This window comes from Branchiostoma belcheri, unplaced genomic scaffold, assembly GCF_001625305.1.
Source record: "Branchiostoma belcheri isolate BF01 breed outbred unplaced genomic scaffold, Haploidv18h27 scaffold114, whole genome shotgun sequence".
Classification (NCBI taxonomy): domain Eukaryota; kingdom Metazoa; phylum Chordata; class Leptocardii; order Amphioxiformes; family Branchiostomatidae; genus Branchiostoma; species Branchiostoma belcheri.
This window is the reverse complement of record NW_017802536.1, coordinates 274,543-290,958: the sequence shown is the minus strand read 5'-3', so window position 1 is coordinate 290,958 and position 16,416 is coordinate 274,543. Positions and strand designations below refer to the sequence as shown.

At 40.5% G+C, this 16,416-nt stretch overlaps 1 protein-coding gene across 1 annotated transcript in view; it reads right to left on the bottom strand.

The window, feature by feature from the left end:
• Positions 1 to 16,416, bottom strand: part of LOC109462231 (polycystic kidney disease protein 1-like 2) — a 44,970-nt gene that overhangs the window by 7,347 nt on the left and 21,207 nt on the right. The window contains exons 25-42 of the mRNA XM_019758767.1: positions 15,242 to 15,363; positions 14,280 to 14,402; positions 13,549 to 13,746; positions 12,715 to 12,840; positions 12,022 to 12,130; positions 11,721 to 11,812; positions 10,755 to 11,009; positions 10,320 to 10,532; positions 9,686 to 9,953; positions 8,659 to 8,852; positions 8,126 to 8,362; positions 7,521 to 7,622; positions 6,490 to 6,668; positions 5,068 to 5,133; positions 4,772 to 4,933; positions 4,114 to 4,273; positions 2,530 to 2,671; positions 637 to 822 (exon numbers count right to left, since the gene is read on the bottom strand). Of these exons, the coding sequence (XP_019614326.1) occupies positions 637 to 822; positions 2,530 to 2,671; positions 4,114 to 4,273; positions 4,772 to 4,933; positions 5,068 to 5,133; positions 6,490 to 6,668; positions 7,521 to 7,622; positions 8,126 to 8,362; positions 8,659 to 8,852; positions 9,686 to 9,953; positions 10,320 to 10,532; positions 10,755 to 11,009; positions 11,721 to 11,812; positions 12,022 to 12,130; positions 12,715 to 12,840; positions 13,549 to 13,746; positions 14,280 to 14,402; positions 15,242 to 15,363 (2,934 nt within the window). The remainder of the gene's footprint in view (positions 1 to 636; positions 823 to 2,529; positions 2,672 to 4,113; positions 4,274 to 4,771; positions 4,934 to 5,067; positions 5,134 to 6,489; positions 6,669 to 7,520; positions 7,623 to 8,125; positions 8,363 to 8,658; positions 8,853 to 9,685; positions 9,954 to 10,319; positions 10,533 to 10,754; positions 11,010 to 11,720; positions 11,813 to 12,021; positions 12,131 to 12,714; positions 12,841 to 13,548; positions 13,747 to 14,279; positions 14,403 to 15,241; positions 15,364 to 16,416) is intronic.

Here is a 16,416-nt window from a genome sequence, read left to right as displayed (position 1 = left end):
CCCCCCCCAACAATTAAACAAGGTTGAGTGAAGTTGGGAGCAGCCTTCCCAGAGTTTGGCCTCACCTACCTTTTTGTGCAAATCGAGTAAAATTTGACTCCCAAACACGCCCTTAACACTGCTGATCTATTCTCTAACACCAGCCATCCATGTCCGAACCTCGCCTCTTCATGTTTTAAACATTCGGCTGGCACAGCCAAACAATACCTCAGACCTAAATATGTTTGTAGGAGTTGTGTCAATGTAATTCAGATGTACCCAAAGCACTTGGGCACGTCTGCCATGTTGATGTTTAATAAAAATTTGATTTGAGTGGAGTGGAGTTCGGCAGTGTTCGGCATGCCATGTACGGCTATGCGTGACAAGTGCTTTATATTAAGCACTGTTTCTTTTCCTGCAAGCGTTAGCGTACAAGTGTATTTTCCCTCCTTTCTTTACACACTGTAACCAATTTTACCTCATTGATTCTCTTTGACTATTGCTGTATAGATTTCAAAAGTGTAAATGGTTTTGTACAGGTTTTACAGTGAGCTACATGTTACATGGAGTGCAACAAGTCATTGTTTCGGGTGTGCTTTCCCTGAGATCCTTAATGAATAAAGATTTGATTTGCCTCAGCGTCAATCAGAACTTTACCATCACCTGAACGGAGTCCCTTCAAGCCCGGTGGGTTTTCCTTCATGGATGGCCGACTCTTTAGTTGAGTTGGAGCCCTATGAGATGTTAATATCTCTCGTATAAGATCTCGATCGTCCTCGGTGAACTCCTTCATCAAGCTGACAGTGGACGAGTTCATACTGCTACTCTGGCCTTCTGAGGTGCCTGCAATGCAAGAATATGTACTTTGTGGTTGTTATTATTAAAGGCATAAAGGGAATTATCTAAATTGAGTATCTCTGTTGACTAACTGAAAAAAAACTCTCAACAAAGTCTGTACGATGCTGCTTTCTACTTAGATGGAGCCTTATGTTCAGGACAGTATTGACTGGTCATTAAAGTCCTTAACAATGGCTGTGGGTTGGCTTACGGCCTATTTATCAATATATGAAATGCGAACTCCTGATTGGTCCATCTATATAATAATGTCGTTAGTATTTCCGAAAAAAATAGTTTCATCCGCGGTAAAACATTGGATATTGGGGTTATCTTTTTACACAACCGGTAAAGACTCTCACCTGTTTACGTTTCAATGTTTGTCAGGCATTTTCTCCAGAGCTTCTAACTGAGGTACAGCTTCTCATCGCTATATTTAGCTAATATACAGTACAGGTGGCGGTTTTGCTGCGAGAACCTCAGTAATGAACCGTGTCCTCGCTAAAAAAAGTGCCCCCTACATTGGCTAAATTTAATGGCGAAAAGCGGTACTTTACTCAGAATCTCCCAGGAATTTGTCCAATTGATAGACATCGAAATGTAAGCGAACCGTAATGTTTTTGATGTAGTTGAAAACTTCATGATCATTTACTGTACGGGCTACGATTCTCGTAATTGATAGATCACCAACTTGCCTTGTTTGTATTTATCTTGGTTTTATCCACCTCGTAATGATTTCTTATACTCGTTGTATGTTTTTGAGAAGAAGGTGTTATATCAGGAACTTTTGCTTTTTGCCCAATACTCAATAAATATATGTGAATAAATAAACTAGAAAGGCCAATATTTGCTTTGGAGCAAATACAGCGATGGGTTCACCACATTTTACGACATGGCAGGGAAAGAATGAGAAACACAAGGGAAAACAATGATTTACATTGATATAACTATAATATGAAGTAACATACGACTAAAACAACAGTTGGATAGCTATTCCCTACTTTATTGGTTAGGATTTTTAATTGCATAATGCAAACTGTTGATTTTCAAAATAAAAACAACGTTCATGCCCCGCATTCCAATGCTGGAGCAGGAAAGCTTGAAATACCTACCAAAACACTTGAATACAGACATACTGTCAGTATGGAAATGCTCTGTGCAGGTGTTAATCAAGTTAAATCCCAACAGCCAATCAGCAAGAAATGCTCTGTGCAGGTGGAAATGCTCTGTGCAGGTGTTAATCAAGTTAAATCCCAACAGCCAATCAGCAAGAAGAATAGAGGAAAGCTGCATGCCTATTGGTTGATGCCCTGCATTCCATTGTGATGACTCATACCCAAACGTGGTAAACATGGCACACTAACACAGTAATACATTTGCTATAACACAGCCAAAAAAACTCAAATAAAACCATTTTAAAAGCCTGTATCACAAAAATTTTAAAAAACGCCTAGGGGTATTTGCCCACTGTACCTCCATACCAAATTTCAGGACCTTAGGCCCTAAAATGAAGAAGCTGAATCCATTTAAAAAATGGCAGGAGAAGAAGAAGGAGGAGAAGAAGAAGAAACACCAGAAAAAGCAATATGGTTTCACCACACGGTGTGGTGAACCCATAAAAAGAAATGTAAGCAGGATAGAGACATTATACCTGTTGTGTAAAAAGAACATCCTGTCGTTATCACTGTTTAAAACATCTCTAGTAATTTACAATACCGGGTTCTTTGCTCTTTGCCGTCCGACGATCCTGCTCAGTTTCCTTCAGCTGGGCTGGTCTGGCACCACAGTGGCGGAAAATCTGCACGATTGCCAGGTTGACAGGAAACACCAACAGTGCGCTCTCGACGGCTATCATGATCTGTTCAATTAAAATGAGACGAACGCGATTTTATGATACAAAGTAAAGAGAGTTTGAAGGTATCCAAATGCAATTTCAGGACGGAAAAAGCAATATGGATGAGGCGAGAAAATCTGCCTGATTTTGACATTTACTGCAATTTTCGTCATCATAATATTTCAGTCCATACCATGGTATGGATGAAATATATTGTGTTCTCTGATCTTTCTTCTCCTTCTTCTTCTCCTTCTCCTGCCAAACAGTCAAAGGGATTCAACTCCGCCATCATTCAGCCAAATGACTTGAAATTTGGCATGGAGGTAGAGTGAGCCAATACCCCCAGGCATTTTTTTTAATTTTTTTGATACATGCCTTTGAAAAATTTTTATGAAGGTTTTTTGGGGCATTTTTCGCCAAAAAATGGATTTTTGGATCCTGAGCCCTGGTTTTACAACCAAATGATCTGAAATTTGGTATAAGGGTACCTTGAACATGTGTCTACAGAATAGCAGTCACATATTTGGCATACACCACTTCCAAATGACTCATTTGGGGGACTTTAATGGCTATTTCAGGCCAAAAAAGGGCCAAAAGTGCTGTACCCGTTCCATGTTCTATCTCATTTATTTCATTTATTTCGAAACCTTTTAGCCCTGCAGGGCTAGTCTTCCAAGGCTCAAATACATGGAAAACAGGCACATCGTTACATAATTATATACATAGGAAATAGTGCATAAGATACAGTGCAAACGTTTAAAAAGACAAAAATACATCAAACATCAAACATTTAAAGGAACGCATAAATGAATATTAACAATTTAAAAACTAGAGGTCGGCTTCATGTGACACTGTTTACTATCTAAAGAATGGCCTGTTCCATCCATGGAACATGTGTTCCATTGCGGGTTACCTGAGGTCACATTGCACGTAAGTCGTGTGTAATGACCCACACATTCAATTTTATGTGCCTAAGACCTTCAAAATGTATCAAATCTCATCATTGTTAGTATTTGCATACCTGTAATAAGATTAGTAAAGCTTTCGAGATTCAATGTGCTTGTTCTTGCATCTTTGTTCTCAATTACATAGCTACTATATAATTCATTTATTTGAGAATCTTTGCCAGTTTTACACTGGGGTAAGTTTGGAATAGTCCACTTTTGCGTGGGAGGGAGATGGACTGAAATATGCTGTATTTGCTCCCAAGCAAATGTCGGGCTCTCTAGTTATCTAATACTTATACTTATCAGAGTAATCAGGCCATTTGAAAGCATTTGAAATAGTCCCAAAACACACTACGTGAGGCGTTCCTCAAACCTTACAGCATGGTCTCAGGTTTGACATCCTGAAGAGGTGATAGTCACCTGTTATGTCAATCCTTCCACAAATGTGATAAAAGATCTTCATAAAAAGATACAAGTCACTACTAAGTAACCTCTATGAGGTTGGACTAATCGCTTTACCTCGCCCCAGGAGATTGGTAGCTGAACGTCAAAGCCGAAGATGTTCACAGCAGGAGGCTTCTGGAAAGTGTCCCCAGTACCAAAGAACATGATGTTGGCCAGCATGGTGCATAGCAGCAGCGATAGACAACAGGAGACACGCTGCACGCGGCTGAACATGCTGTAAAATAACAAAACATCCGGCACTTACATGGCTTCAAGATGGGTTTTTTAAAGGTAACAAGGAAATGACCGTTGAGGCAGATGAAATAAATACGCATGCTGTCGCATTCCAAAACATGGCTCATTCCAAAAATATTTTTGGAATAACACAAAGTGGAATGCACATTCCAAAACGAATAAGTAATCGAGTAAGTTGGTTCTAACCTAAACAATTATTCAAAAGAAATGCACAGAGACAGACAAGGCTTTCTTGACTGGCACAAGATGAAGTTCCTGATGACCCGCTGTACAGAGGGCTCTTTATGACAGCGTGGCCGGTAACTTTATGAAAAATTACAAATCCTGGTCCAGCTGTGCCATGATTTGGAATGCAACAAAGTTGCATGCCTGATCTGACATATCCCCAAATGTTCCAAAAATCAGTTCCAAAACGCGTTTTAGAATGTCATGTTCTGTAATGAAATCTGAAGCTTGACATAAATCTAGAACTGTTAACCTGTATGCAGGTCTGCCGAGCACAGAGAACCACAGATGATCATCACGGAATCCTGTCCCGGTCTTGGACGAGAAGATGGTCTTAAAACGTTTCATCTCCGTGTCTGATGCGACTGGAAATATGCGCTCAACCTTCCCATCCCCTTCTTCAACAGCAAACCACCTGGAGCAATCAAATGTAACCTTCATCAATTCAATCTTAATTCCTTATTCAGCTACGTAAGTAATTCCTCATTTTATTGCAGCCGCGCAATTCAATTCAATTGGAAAGAATTAAATGTTAAATAGAATACCTACTTGTTGCATAGAAAGTAGTACTTGTTGTCTGTTTTGACCTCCGTGACAATAATTTTGCTCAGGAACCTGAAAAGGAGTAAATATATGTTATAGTTAAAGCATATGGACGGCTTGTTTATCCGATATAGAACTACTCCGCCCACCGGAGGTGTTTGATGGCCCTAGGGCGTTAGCCCGAGGACGGCACCAAACTCCGAGGAGGGACGGAGAAGTTCTATATACGGATTAACGAGTCGTCTGCCATGCTTTAACTAACTTAGAACCCAGCCATTCTTCCGAAGTAAAATATATCTAATGGATATACATTTGGAAATGTACGGCGAGACAGAAATATTACTTTTAAAATTCAGTGAATGAATGAATGAATGAATGAATGAAACTTTATTTTCGTGTCGTGCGCTTTCCAGCGCCCAGCCCGTGTGGGCTTATGCGACACCGTTTCAATAAATTATACATATAACAAAAGAGAATCAAAGGTATAGATAACAGAATTCAAACAGAATATGAACACAAATAAAGGTTGGCTTTATACAATAATGGTGAACAAAGTGAATTTACATAATGAACCAAGATCTCAAAATAAGTACATAAGTACATAAGATAAATCAAATATAATAAGAGAAAACAAACGCGCAGAAGTAACAAAACGTGAAAACTGTTGATGTGTTATGAATACAGGTGTTTTCTTCTTTTCCCCCACGCTCGATAAATGTGTAAGTGATTTTGTTGGTTTCAAACAGCCAGCCACCGGGGACAGGTGGTTTTATGTTCACATGGTGTGGTAGCTGGTGCAAGCAATGCCATTTTTTCGGGGTTTAATTAAAACCCATGTTGGTCAGTCTCCCTGTCTCCTGTGTAATCCTCCTGGGTAGAAAGGTGGACACTGCCATTGGATAGCTATTGTTTCCATGGATACAGTAACTAGAAGAGGTATCAAGATAATCTGATTTAAGAGGTTGGTTAGAACACCTCTCCCTCTTGGGAGACCCTAAATTAAGGCAGGCTCATGATTGGCTGAAGAGAGATTTCTGCAGTGGGCGTCTCAGTGATAACTTGATTGACAGGTTGGTTATAACACCTCTACCCCTTGGCTTCGTTTCTAACGTGATCTGTGTTTATTATTAGAACTTATGCAGCTGCAGGCTCGATTTTTGGGAAAATATTCGAAGTGGTTTTGTTGAGAATCTTTAGACTATCTTGGGCAATTTTCATCCAATTTCAAAGAGTTATCATGGGTAAGAACCTTTTTCGCCGGAGATAGTCGACAGCTTTTCGTAACCAGGCTACTAAATCTCTTGATTTGGATTGGCCTTAAAAGATTCAGAACTGCTAATGGCTTAGTCAGCAGCGTGTAGATCGCTACGATCATATTTCAATACTTCATTGCAATTAATTAATAATAATAAAGAAGGCAGTTCCCACCAGGACGGGTCGTCACCAGAGTTGTCGTGCCAGATATGGATGTAGTCTAGGGGACCCATGCCGTCTGCACATGTCACGAGAAAGAAGTCTACTCCTCCCGTGCAAAACGTCACCCTTCCGGGGTCGTCCAGGTCATGCGGGCCGGACTCGCCGTTACTGCCATAGAACATAGCTGACACCTGAAAAGGGCGGTGTTAGTTTGTTTAGAAGGGACTACACAATCGAATACAATCAAACAACATAAGCAGTTATAGTAAAACGTTAAACATTATTCCAAAACACAGTTTACAGAGGTCAATTTTTCAGCGACCATTGTCGCCTTCATCAGGATAATTAATGACCAATCACTTTACAGCGTGATCTCGCGAGAGTTACGGTTTACAAACACGTGACCTTATTCACACGAGACTTGACGGATACGTGACGTAAGCAAATGGTCGCTGAAAATTTGATCTCTCTGTAAACTGTGTGTTGGAATGAAGTTTAACGGTTTACTATGATTACTACCAACACAAATGAACTTTCATGATAACATATTAAGCAATTGTTTCTGCAAGACGAGGCTGCAAGCGAGGCTGAGATGAATAAATATTTGAGCAGCAGAAGCTGCTAGCTATGACGAATTTGACATTCACAACTTTATCATAAACCAGAATCTTAAGGCAATGCTCGTCGAAATGAATTGTCAAGCGCCTGATTATGAAGAAATATGGCAAACCCCTTTACTATTATACAGAGCTCTTAAAGCCCCTGCCTGCTCTCAAAGCCACGGCAGCTGAATGTGTCAAAATGTTTTAAAGAACATTTCTGGGTGAACGGGTGGCCCAACCATGGTTGGTTGGGGATTGGCTGGTGTCCGGGAGTAGGTCGCGGCGTTGTTGGCAGTAAAAAAAAAATTTTACTCGATTCAATTTATCGTATGGAAAGGAAGGTGTGGCGTATATCTGATCAGACTGGTCCCAAACTTGAACCAACCTTGTTCTGTTGGTATTCGGGGACGGATGGTAATGTGTGGGTGATGTTTAATGTACCTTAGCGGTTGTTCCTGCATTTGCCCTGGCACCGGTGAACACAACAACCTGGTACACACTGCAGCCGTCGCCCGGAGAACTGCCCAAAACGGTCGCTCCAACCTACGAAAGACACGACAGATCTTCTGCCATCTCTAAGTGTCAACGTCCCTAATCCTCACAAAGACGATTTTTGCTTAACCATGGAAAAATGGTTAACTACCAATATAAAATTCCCAATGGATAAAGTGACCAGAAATATACCTTCAATTAAAGAACAATTAGGAAAAACTACTCTTAAACTCCAAGGACATTCAGGACAACAGTAAGCAATATATACACAATATATACAGGCAACAGATACTTCAAAATTGACAATGGCACCATGAATAGAGGTCTCGTTTAACTGATACCAATTTGGTAAAAATTTTTTATATATCTTGGATCTCGTGGCGTCATGTGGCGTGATGGGGCCCGGAACCGATGAGTTCGACTTTAACTACATTTTACTGCATTTTACATACCTTTCCCCAACAAGCTATATATATATATATAATAGTAAGTGCCGATCTCTCGGCAGATGCGCATTGTTGGAAGAAGAGAAAAAGAAGTATTTTATCATTTACCTTTTCTACATCCTTCCTGTCCTCCCTTCTAGCCCATAGAACCATCAGTAAATAGATCCCAACGATGACGGCAATGGTTACCACGACTGCAGGGTTTTCACTGATGTTGTTGAATCCTTGCAACGCTTTGAGGATGTTAAGAGAGTTGGGAGCCACAAAGAACTGAAAATCCGACCCAAAGGCTGTCAAGTGGTCACAGAAACAGTGCGTGATGCGGTCGCTCGTCAGTGGACCACTCTGTACAGATAAAACATTAGAAGCAAGTTTATTTCGACTTTAAGTTTTGGGGTGATGGCTATACTTTTGCTACGTATGGTAGACTTTATCATTTCAACAAGCCGTTGTCTCTGTCGCTTGCATACAGACACTGAGGTTTTCTAACCTGCAAACTGGTATAAAGGGACATTAAAAATTTGCTAACTTCAACCTACATTCCGTGTGAAACCGACTAAAACAATTATGCAATTGCAAAATCTAAACCGTCTGACTAATATAAAGACCATCTCTTCAAGGAACGGAAAAATTTTCCATACCCTACATCCGTCTGACTTCCACCTGTGGCTTTGATCATCAAAGAACAGACATCTGGTGGACAGGATTGTTACTGTGTAGGGAAGGGTGAAGTTCTCGTCGTTGTAGCTAAACTCCACCTCTGATGTCCCGTTCTCCAAATCCCGTAGGTCGTACAGGTCAAAACCGCTTTGGTTAAACGGAATGTGTTCCACGCCTGGGGAAATGATGTAGAGAGATGTAGGAACGTGTTAACAACCACAACACCCAATTACAAATGTACGTGTAATGTTAAAGACTGTGCGAGTTAACGTTAAATAGACTCTGCATAAATTCTTGACATTCTGGTTAACATTGTTAAATACATTTTGCAAAAAATTGTATCTATTAGGAAAATGATGTATCTTCACGAATGAGAATAAGTAGTTCTATCAATAATAAGTCACAATCCCTGCTTTGCATACATTTAGGAAAATAAAAATATGCTAAAGAATGTATACTTTAAACTTTGGAAATTCCTCCAATGATTGTTAAAGTTCATTCTCATCACATACTGCACACTTTCTTAATCGGTTATATAGATATATAGTAGTAGTAGTAGTTTAGATTCGTGTACAAATTGGCAAGCTATATTGATTCGCTTAAAATATCTAAGATCATTAAAATCGCAATACACAATATACAATGTCTCCCTCAGAAGCACCATACTACAAAAAGTCATTTCGCATGAGCAGTTATATGATAAAATAAACTCTGACATAGACATATATTTGATAAGAAATACAGTACCAGGGTCCTTTCGAAAAGTAAGATCGTTTACTGTACAATTACAACCTTCCATTATTCAACATGTGGTCAGCGGGGCTCTTATGAGGAACAATAAGACATTGGCTTGTTTATCAACCTTGTCATCGAATGTGGGGAATAGATTATCCTTTATAGATTAGCCTTAAGGAAGAAGTTGCCGCGCCATACATTTACCTTCTACAATTGCTGCATAACACAGTTTATCAATACCAAAATGTCCCATTTTTTTTAAAAGGTCATTACCCAAGAAATATGTTTGTCCTTCTCCTGTTGCCAGCTCCTCCGGTGTCCAGAACCAACTGTAAGGGTCGGCAGTGATATCTTCACCGTCCAACCACCGGACCGAGTACAGCTGGTCAGACGACAGGGGCAGAGTGACGTTCCAACCATGCTGCCCTTTGATTGGTTCATCGTGGCGCCAAAGATACAGTTGGATCGGGACCCAGTTCAAATCAGGCGTGACAATAACGTGGATGGAATTTTCCTCCTCCGTGACATTAAAGCTGTGTATCTGTTGACACAAATAAAAGTCAATTTAACCGCAGTTAGCGATGTAACGTATTCTTTTTAGTTAATGTTTCATATGCTCAACGGGAATCTGTCAATATATGTTGCAATGTCAACTATGATTAGAATGAAAAAGCAGTTTGATCATAAAACTACAAAACATGAAAATTTTCCTGGTAATGTAATGATCTATAATATATCATAATGATTGTTCTTGAACTTTTTTACCAATTGTTTTGGAGTCAGAAGCCACAGGTGGTAACACGCCATTCCACACGGTGACACTGACAGTTATCTTCGATTGCGTGGACTACCAAAATCTATAATATTCGTTGCCAAATACAGTTCAAAAAGTGTAATTGATGCTTACAGACATGACGCTAGTTCCTGTCCGCCCGGTCCTTCCCCGTTCCGTCTGTACTTGTACTGTATCCTTTCTCTTTACAACCACCTCCACGGGTATTTCCAGGTTGGACACCGTCAGCTCGCCAACGTCGTTCTTGTATTTCAGAGCGCCAACAGACGACTGGATCCTCTCAGAGCCGCCAGCGTACTCATATGGGTTTATGGTCGTTTGGTAAGTCTGTGAATTACAAAAAAATGACTCAAAAGTTTGGACAAATCTAGACTAAAAATGACTGTAACGAGCAGCAGATAATCAAATCTCTCCAACCAAAAGACATGAAAATCTGTTTAGAATAGGAAATCCTTGATTCAATAGATGTACTATAAAGGTTTTGCGACGACTTAATGGCCGATTCATTTCTTAAATATGTACTATACGGAGTTTATGAGCCTTTCATACCTCAGAGCCAATCGGCTTACTACACGTATTGTCCCCGAATAGGATTGACGCGTTCGGCGTCCGAAACCAGCCGCCGTTTGCTTCTGTAGTGGCGACGATTTGTGAACCCATCTGGTCGCACGTCTGTTTCCGGAGGGACAACTCAAAGTTGTCCTGTTGGAGGAGAGTTGGCTTCTCGTTCGGCCTCTTGCGGCTCAGAACAACGTCATTCATCGTGTTCAAGGCTTCAAATACCTTGGTTGTTGTGACTTGTGTCTACAATGATATGCGAGTGGATAATTAGAGTATGGAAAGTAGTATATACTCGTATCCTTACGATCCTTAGAACAACGGCATGTTTGTGGCAACTTATTAATTGACCAATACGTTGTCACCATCAAATATGATTAGTCATTTTTGGATGAAATATAAACCACTGTGAAAGCCTGCTTTAAGCAAGTTAGTCTCCTCAGTGGTCTACCTGACTTCTCTTAAACAAGAATTCGGAGATTCTAGAATAAAAAAACCGTTCATGAATAAACCGGAAAAAGCTGTAAAATCTTACCTAAACTATACATACTAAATTAAATGCAATCTACTATTTACAGGTTCAACTTCTTCTGGCTTCTTGAAGCGGCTGTAGATGTACAAACATATGCAGCTAATGATACCTGTTTTTTAAAGTTCCATCTAAATGTCTAAAGCTGGGAAAAGCATATTTTATACAAGTATAGAGGGAATCCCTATCATTTCTATATAATTTAAAATTAACTACGAAATAACACGTATCCTCATTTCTATCTAAATTTCAAAAAAAGATTTCTCACTCTGAGACAGACTGAGCCCAATCATATCCATGCATTTCAATCTAAGGACTATACATACGAACGGACCTTCAAACAGACATACAAACAAATACCTCCATTTTTTTCATTACGGTAACATTGCATTCTCTGAGAAATAGAAGTTATCAAAACCAGTCTTTACCTGTTGAAGCCTGTCCGTCCTGGAACTGCCTGTCAGACTGCTCTTGGCCTCTTCAGATGAGTAGGAAGATGCTCTCAGGACATTCACGAGGGCTGAAGGGAACAAATCAACATCATACATGTAAGTCATTCACGTTTGCCATAGCCTTTTTAGACATCATATAGGCAATGTTTTGGCTTGATATTCACGATGTGATAACTGAAGTGAAATTCTATACTCAGTGGCAAGTGCACCATCAAACAATGGCACTGGCAGCTTGAATATAACCAGTGAATAAAAGAACTCAGACTGCCTTTATTACCCGAGGTTAGAAAGACGGACGATTCCTCTGCTTCTTCAATCCCCAGCTCGTCTTCAGGTTGATTCTGTATGACTTCTACGAGATTCACCAAGCTTGCAGCGGCGGTCACCTATTCAACAACCATGTCAGAGCCAATGTTTTCTAAAATGAAGATGGGTATAAAACACTTTCGTCTAAATTTTAGACACTTATTGTAAACATTGTCGTTGAGTACGTTATCTCGTATACACTACTACACCCCAGTACATTCCCTTTGAATGCCAACGATGAATAAGATAACGTACAATTAAACTTGCCCAATTGACCACCTCTATAAGACGACCATCTGATCGTATCTACTGCTTTATAAAAGTAAGAATTGATCCGACCACTCGCGACTACTACTAGCCAGGTCCGCACATGGTCCACTTTCTGCCAATGGCGACCGTATCATCAAGCGTGTGGCGTGAGAAATCTTGACACAATCGGCCAATTTGTCACTGATATCGACAGCATTACACTCACAATGTAAATTGGCACAGTCTCTGTCACTTTTGATCAATGAGTAGTCTTCTGTATACGAGTAGAAAGTTTCCTGTGCTTACCGTGCTTTTTGTATAATAATACAACTTGTACGTCAGAAGGCTTTTGTTCCTTAGTCCCCTGGGTGGCCGTAGTAGACAAGTTTGACTTTATTGTGTATCATATTCTAACCTGCGAATCAGTCGACACCTCCTCCTGTACCACCGTGGCCTGGCTTAGTGCATTGGCGAGGATGTTGACCGAAGACACGCTCTGTACCTTGAACTCTGACAGAGACGAGATGATGGAAGAACGAACCTGTGAGGGTAGAAGATCGCAGGAGTTTCTGTAAGGTAAGCAATGCCAGGATAATATAGAAGGAATGGCATGGATGCACTAGAAGGATGTAGAGGGAAGCCCAAAATCAAAATGGATGTAGAACGGTCGCTTGAGACCTATGTCCTGCATGGGGCCAAGTATGTATTATCAAGTAATAGATAAGTATATGTAACGCTAGATGTAGTAGCATTCTACAGCTGGTAGATAACGACAAGAAGCCATCCACTACATTCAAAGTAAAGCATAAGGGCACACTCATTTGGGGATGACATCTGCGCGCACATTAGTTTTTGCCTGTTCTACGATGCTCTGGCCGGGGTGCTTACTCCAATGTCCATGGGAGCCGACAGTAACTACGAAGGCACCCAGGCTCCATGGAACTCAAAAATACAGTAGAGTACCGACTCATAAATGTCGAAAACGGCCAGCATGTACTGGCCTGTCGTAAAAGTTGCTATGTACTACAACTTCAAATTCACTATACCAGCTTTGTATTCCTGTGTATGTGGTGTAGCAGCATTTTGCAGGGATTTTCACGGTATTCGCGAGCGCGTACTAGTTTAAGGGTCTTCAGAGGATGTCATCCACAAAATTAATTCAGTGTGGCTTAACTCCATTATGCATATATGTAATGCTCATTAGAGGTTTAGGAAATATATAAATGGATTAATAAGCGCAGAGATAAACCTGTGTGGCGTTTTGTTTGTACTGCAGCCGGTTCGTAGCGTTTTCTGCATCAGCGTTCAGAACGGAGTTGACACTGTTGGAGATCTGTACTGCCGCCTGAAAGTTCCCGCCCTGCACCAGTTTACCCAGGGTACTGTTCGCGCCAACAGTTAGCTGGGTGGCGACACTGGATTTCTCTTCTGCAGGAAGGGGAAATACCTGGAAAACAGACATTCTGAGAGTAACAATCATCAATCATACACAATACATCCATAGAAATAAGAAGTCATAGTGAGGTATTAATGTTTTAGATATTTAGATAGCAAAGCAAAATTCATATTCCCCATGCAACCCTATAAGCCGTTTTCCATCTGTTCTTACATGTACATTGTGCAGCTGTTAAAAAGCGAGAAGACGTTTAACATGTACGTATTAGTATATTATGGTTATACTAAGATATACCAGACTTGTATCATTGTATTTAGCTTGTAATGGCATCTCTTGGCCTTGGCATTGCTGTAGAATTGCTGCTGTATTGTAATGGTATATATGTACACTTTCATTCCTTACAGCATTCTATTGGAATACAGTCGACTAACCTACAGTCGTCTAAGAACTATTCAGCACAATGTATGAAAATAAACTTTTTTAATCCATTCATTTTATCCAGAGAGTATCAAACGAAAAAAAATATGCATCATTAAAAAAAAATCGTTAGAAAGGTTGAAATAGGATCGCTGATGATTTCATACCTTGACCACAAGGCTGACACTAGTTTGAGCTCCAAGTACATCTGATGCCCTCACCACGATGGTGACGTTGTAGTCACGTGACGGCAGACCAACCGGGAAAAGTCTTGGTAGGGTAGACGGCACCTGATGACGTCAAACAGTTATTCAGACATTTTGCTGTTCTGTTTAAATCGTATTTTTGTACAATGGAGATGGCTAGATCGAGTAATCAGTATTTTGTTACACATTCGTTCACTCAAAAGAAGGTACTACAGATTGTCTGTATGCTAAGCCTGTCACACTTAGAAGAAAAGAAAGGAAGGTCTCCTGTGCCCTTATGCAGAGCGTAGGGTGGTGCCCATATCCATTTCTGTAGCCCTTGGACAACATACAGTTTTTTTATTTTTTTTATTTATTTATTTCGATGCACTACAGCAGGGGGCTAGTCCGCTAGTAGTGTTGTGTGTTTGACCTTCCCACACCCTTTCTCATATGTGCTGAGTGCTAAGCAGAGAAAAAAGTGTGTACCATTTTAAAAGTCTGTGGTATGACCCGGCCGAGGTTTGACCTCCCGGTTACAAAGCGATCACTCTACCAATTAAGCTATTGCACCGGTATGTCACACTTAGCCTAGCCGAATATGGCCTCAAGAAAACTGAACCATTGTTAGGAGTAGGTTGGCTGTGGTTGGCTGGAATTCAGCGAGGATGCCAGCTGCTCGGATGTGGACGGGAGGTTCTGCCATGTTTGGCTGATGGTTGGCCGGTGTTTGGGACTAGGTCACCCGTGTTCGTGGGTCAAATTTAACTCGTTTCAATTCGTTTAGAAAGTTAGCCGTGGCCTAACGTTGTCCATACTGATCCAGAGCTTCAGCCGACCTTGGTGGTCAGGGCTAGATCACGGAAGATCGTGTGTATGACAAGTGCTTTTAAGCACTTGTCATACACAGAGACGTGAGTAACAATGTAAGACCTTATACGCACCAATCCACTGTAGAACAAGGACAGATCATCATCCTGCGCGGTAGAGTTGATGGCGACAAGTCTCTGTCCTCCTGTGCTGTAGAAGAACGCGAACGTCATGGGAAGGTCGCTGTCTGCAAATCCTGATCGGGAAATAATTGTATCGAAGTAATCCTGGTTACTTCAGGTAAACTAGAGTTCCACGATCTCATACCTTCGCCAAATGATGTTAGCTTTTATGAATAACTTATATACAATGTATTAATCCCCCTAATTATGCAAATAGGATCCGCAATTGCATGAATTATATCTGTTGATCATAATCTCCACCAACAGTCTTATTTTAACAAAGAATGCCATTATAGCATTTCCTCATATATTATGCAAATGAGGTCCTTATTTGAATAAGTTATGTTAAATTATGTTCACCTTCACTAAACTTTAAACACCCCAAGTATAAAATTCCAGGCAGTTACCACTATGCAATTATAACATTTTCTCATTAATTACTAGTATGCAAATTAAGTCTTCATTTGCATAATCGATATCTGCCTGTGTTTCTCTCGTTGTTAATATCATATGTCGCAAGCTTGAACTTCCTATCATGGAATGCAGCTGATTAATAGAATTTCCTCATTAATTATGCAAATTACATCCATATTTGCATAATTGTAATATCATTATGTCAAGCATCACTCAAGCTACCTACATACCAAAAATCATGATGATCCATCCATCGGTTCTTGAGTTATCCTCCTTTAAACATTTGTCCTTTAAACCCCCCTGCAGTTCTAGAGCAAGCAACTAGGGGGCCCAAACTCACGTCACTTCTTCCCCAGCACAAGAGCTACCTGCCATCTAAATTTCGTCACCCTAGCATGTCTGGATCATGAGATATCAAAACCGGAAGTTCAGCTGCAGTACCATGACAAGCCGCCAGGGGGCCCAAAATCTAATCATTTCGAGCTCTCATCAAGACCTACCCACCTACCAAATATCAAGATAATCCATCTAAGCTTTCTCGAGTTATGCTGTTGACACACAGACACACAGACAGACACACGGCCAGGAAAACATAACCTTCTCCAATTCTTGGCGAAGGTAATAAGGGGAGTATTAAATAAATGGAAACTGTTCTCTCTGTGTGTGTGTGTGTGTGTGTGTGTGTGTGTGTGTGTGTGTGTGTGTGCGTATGT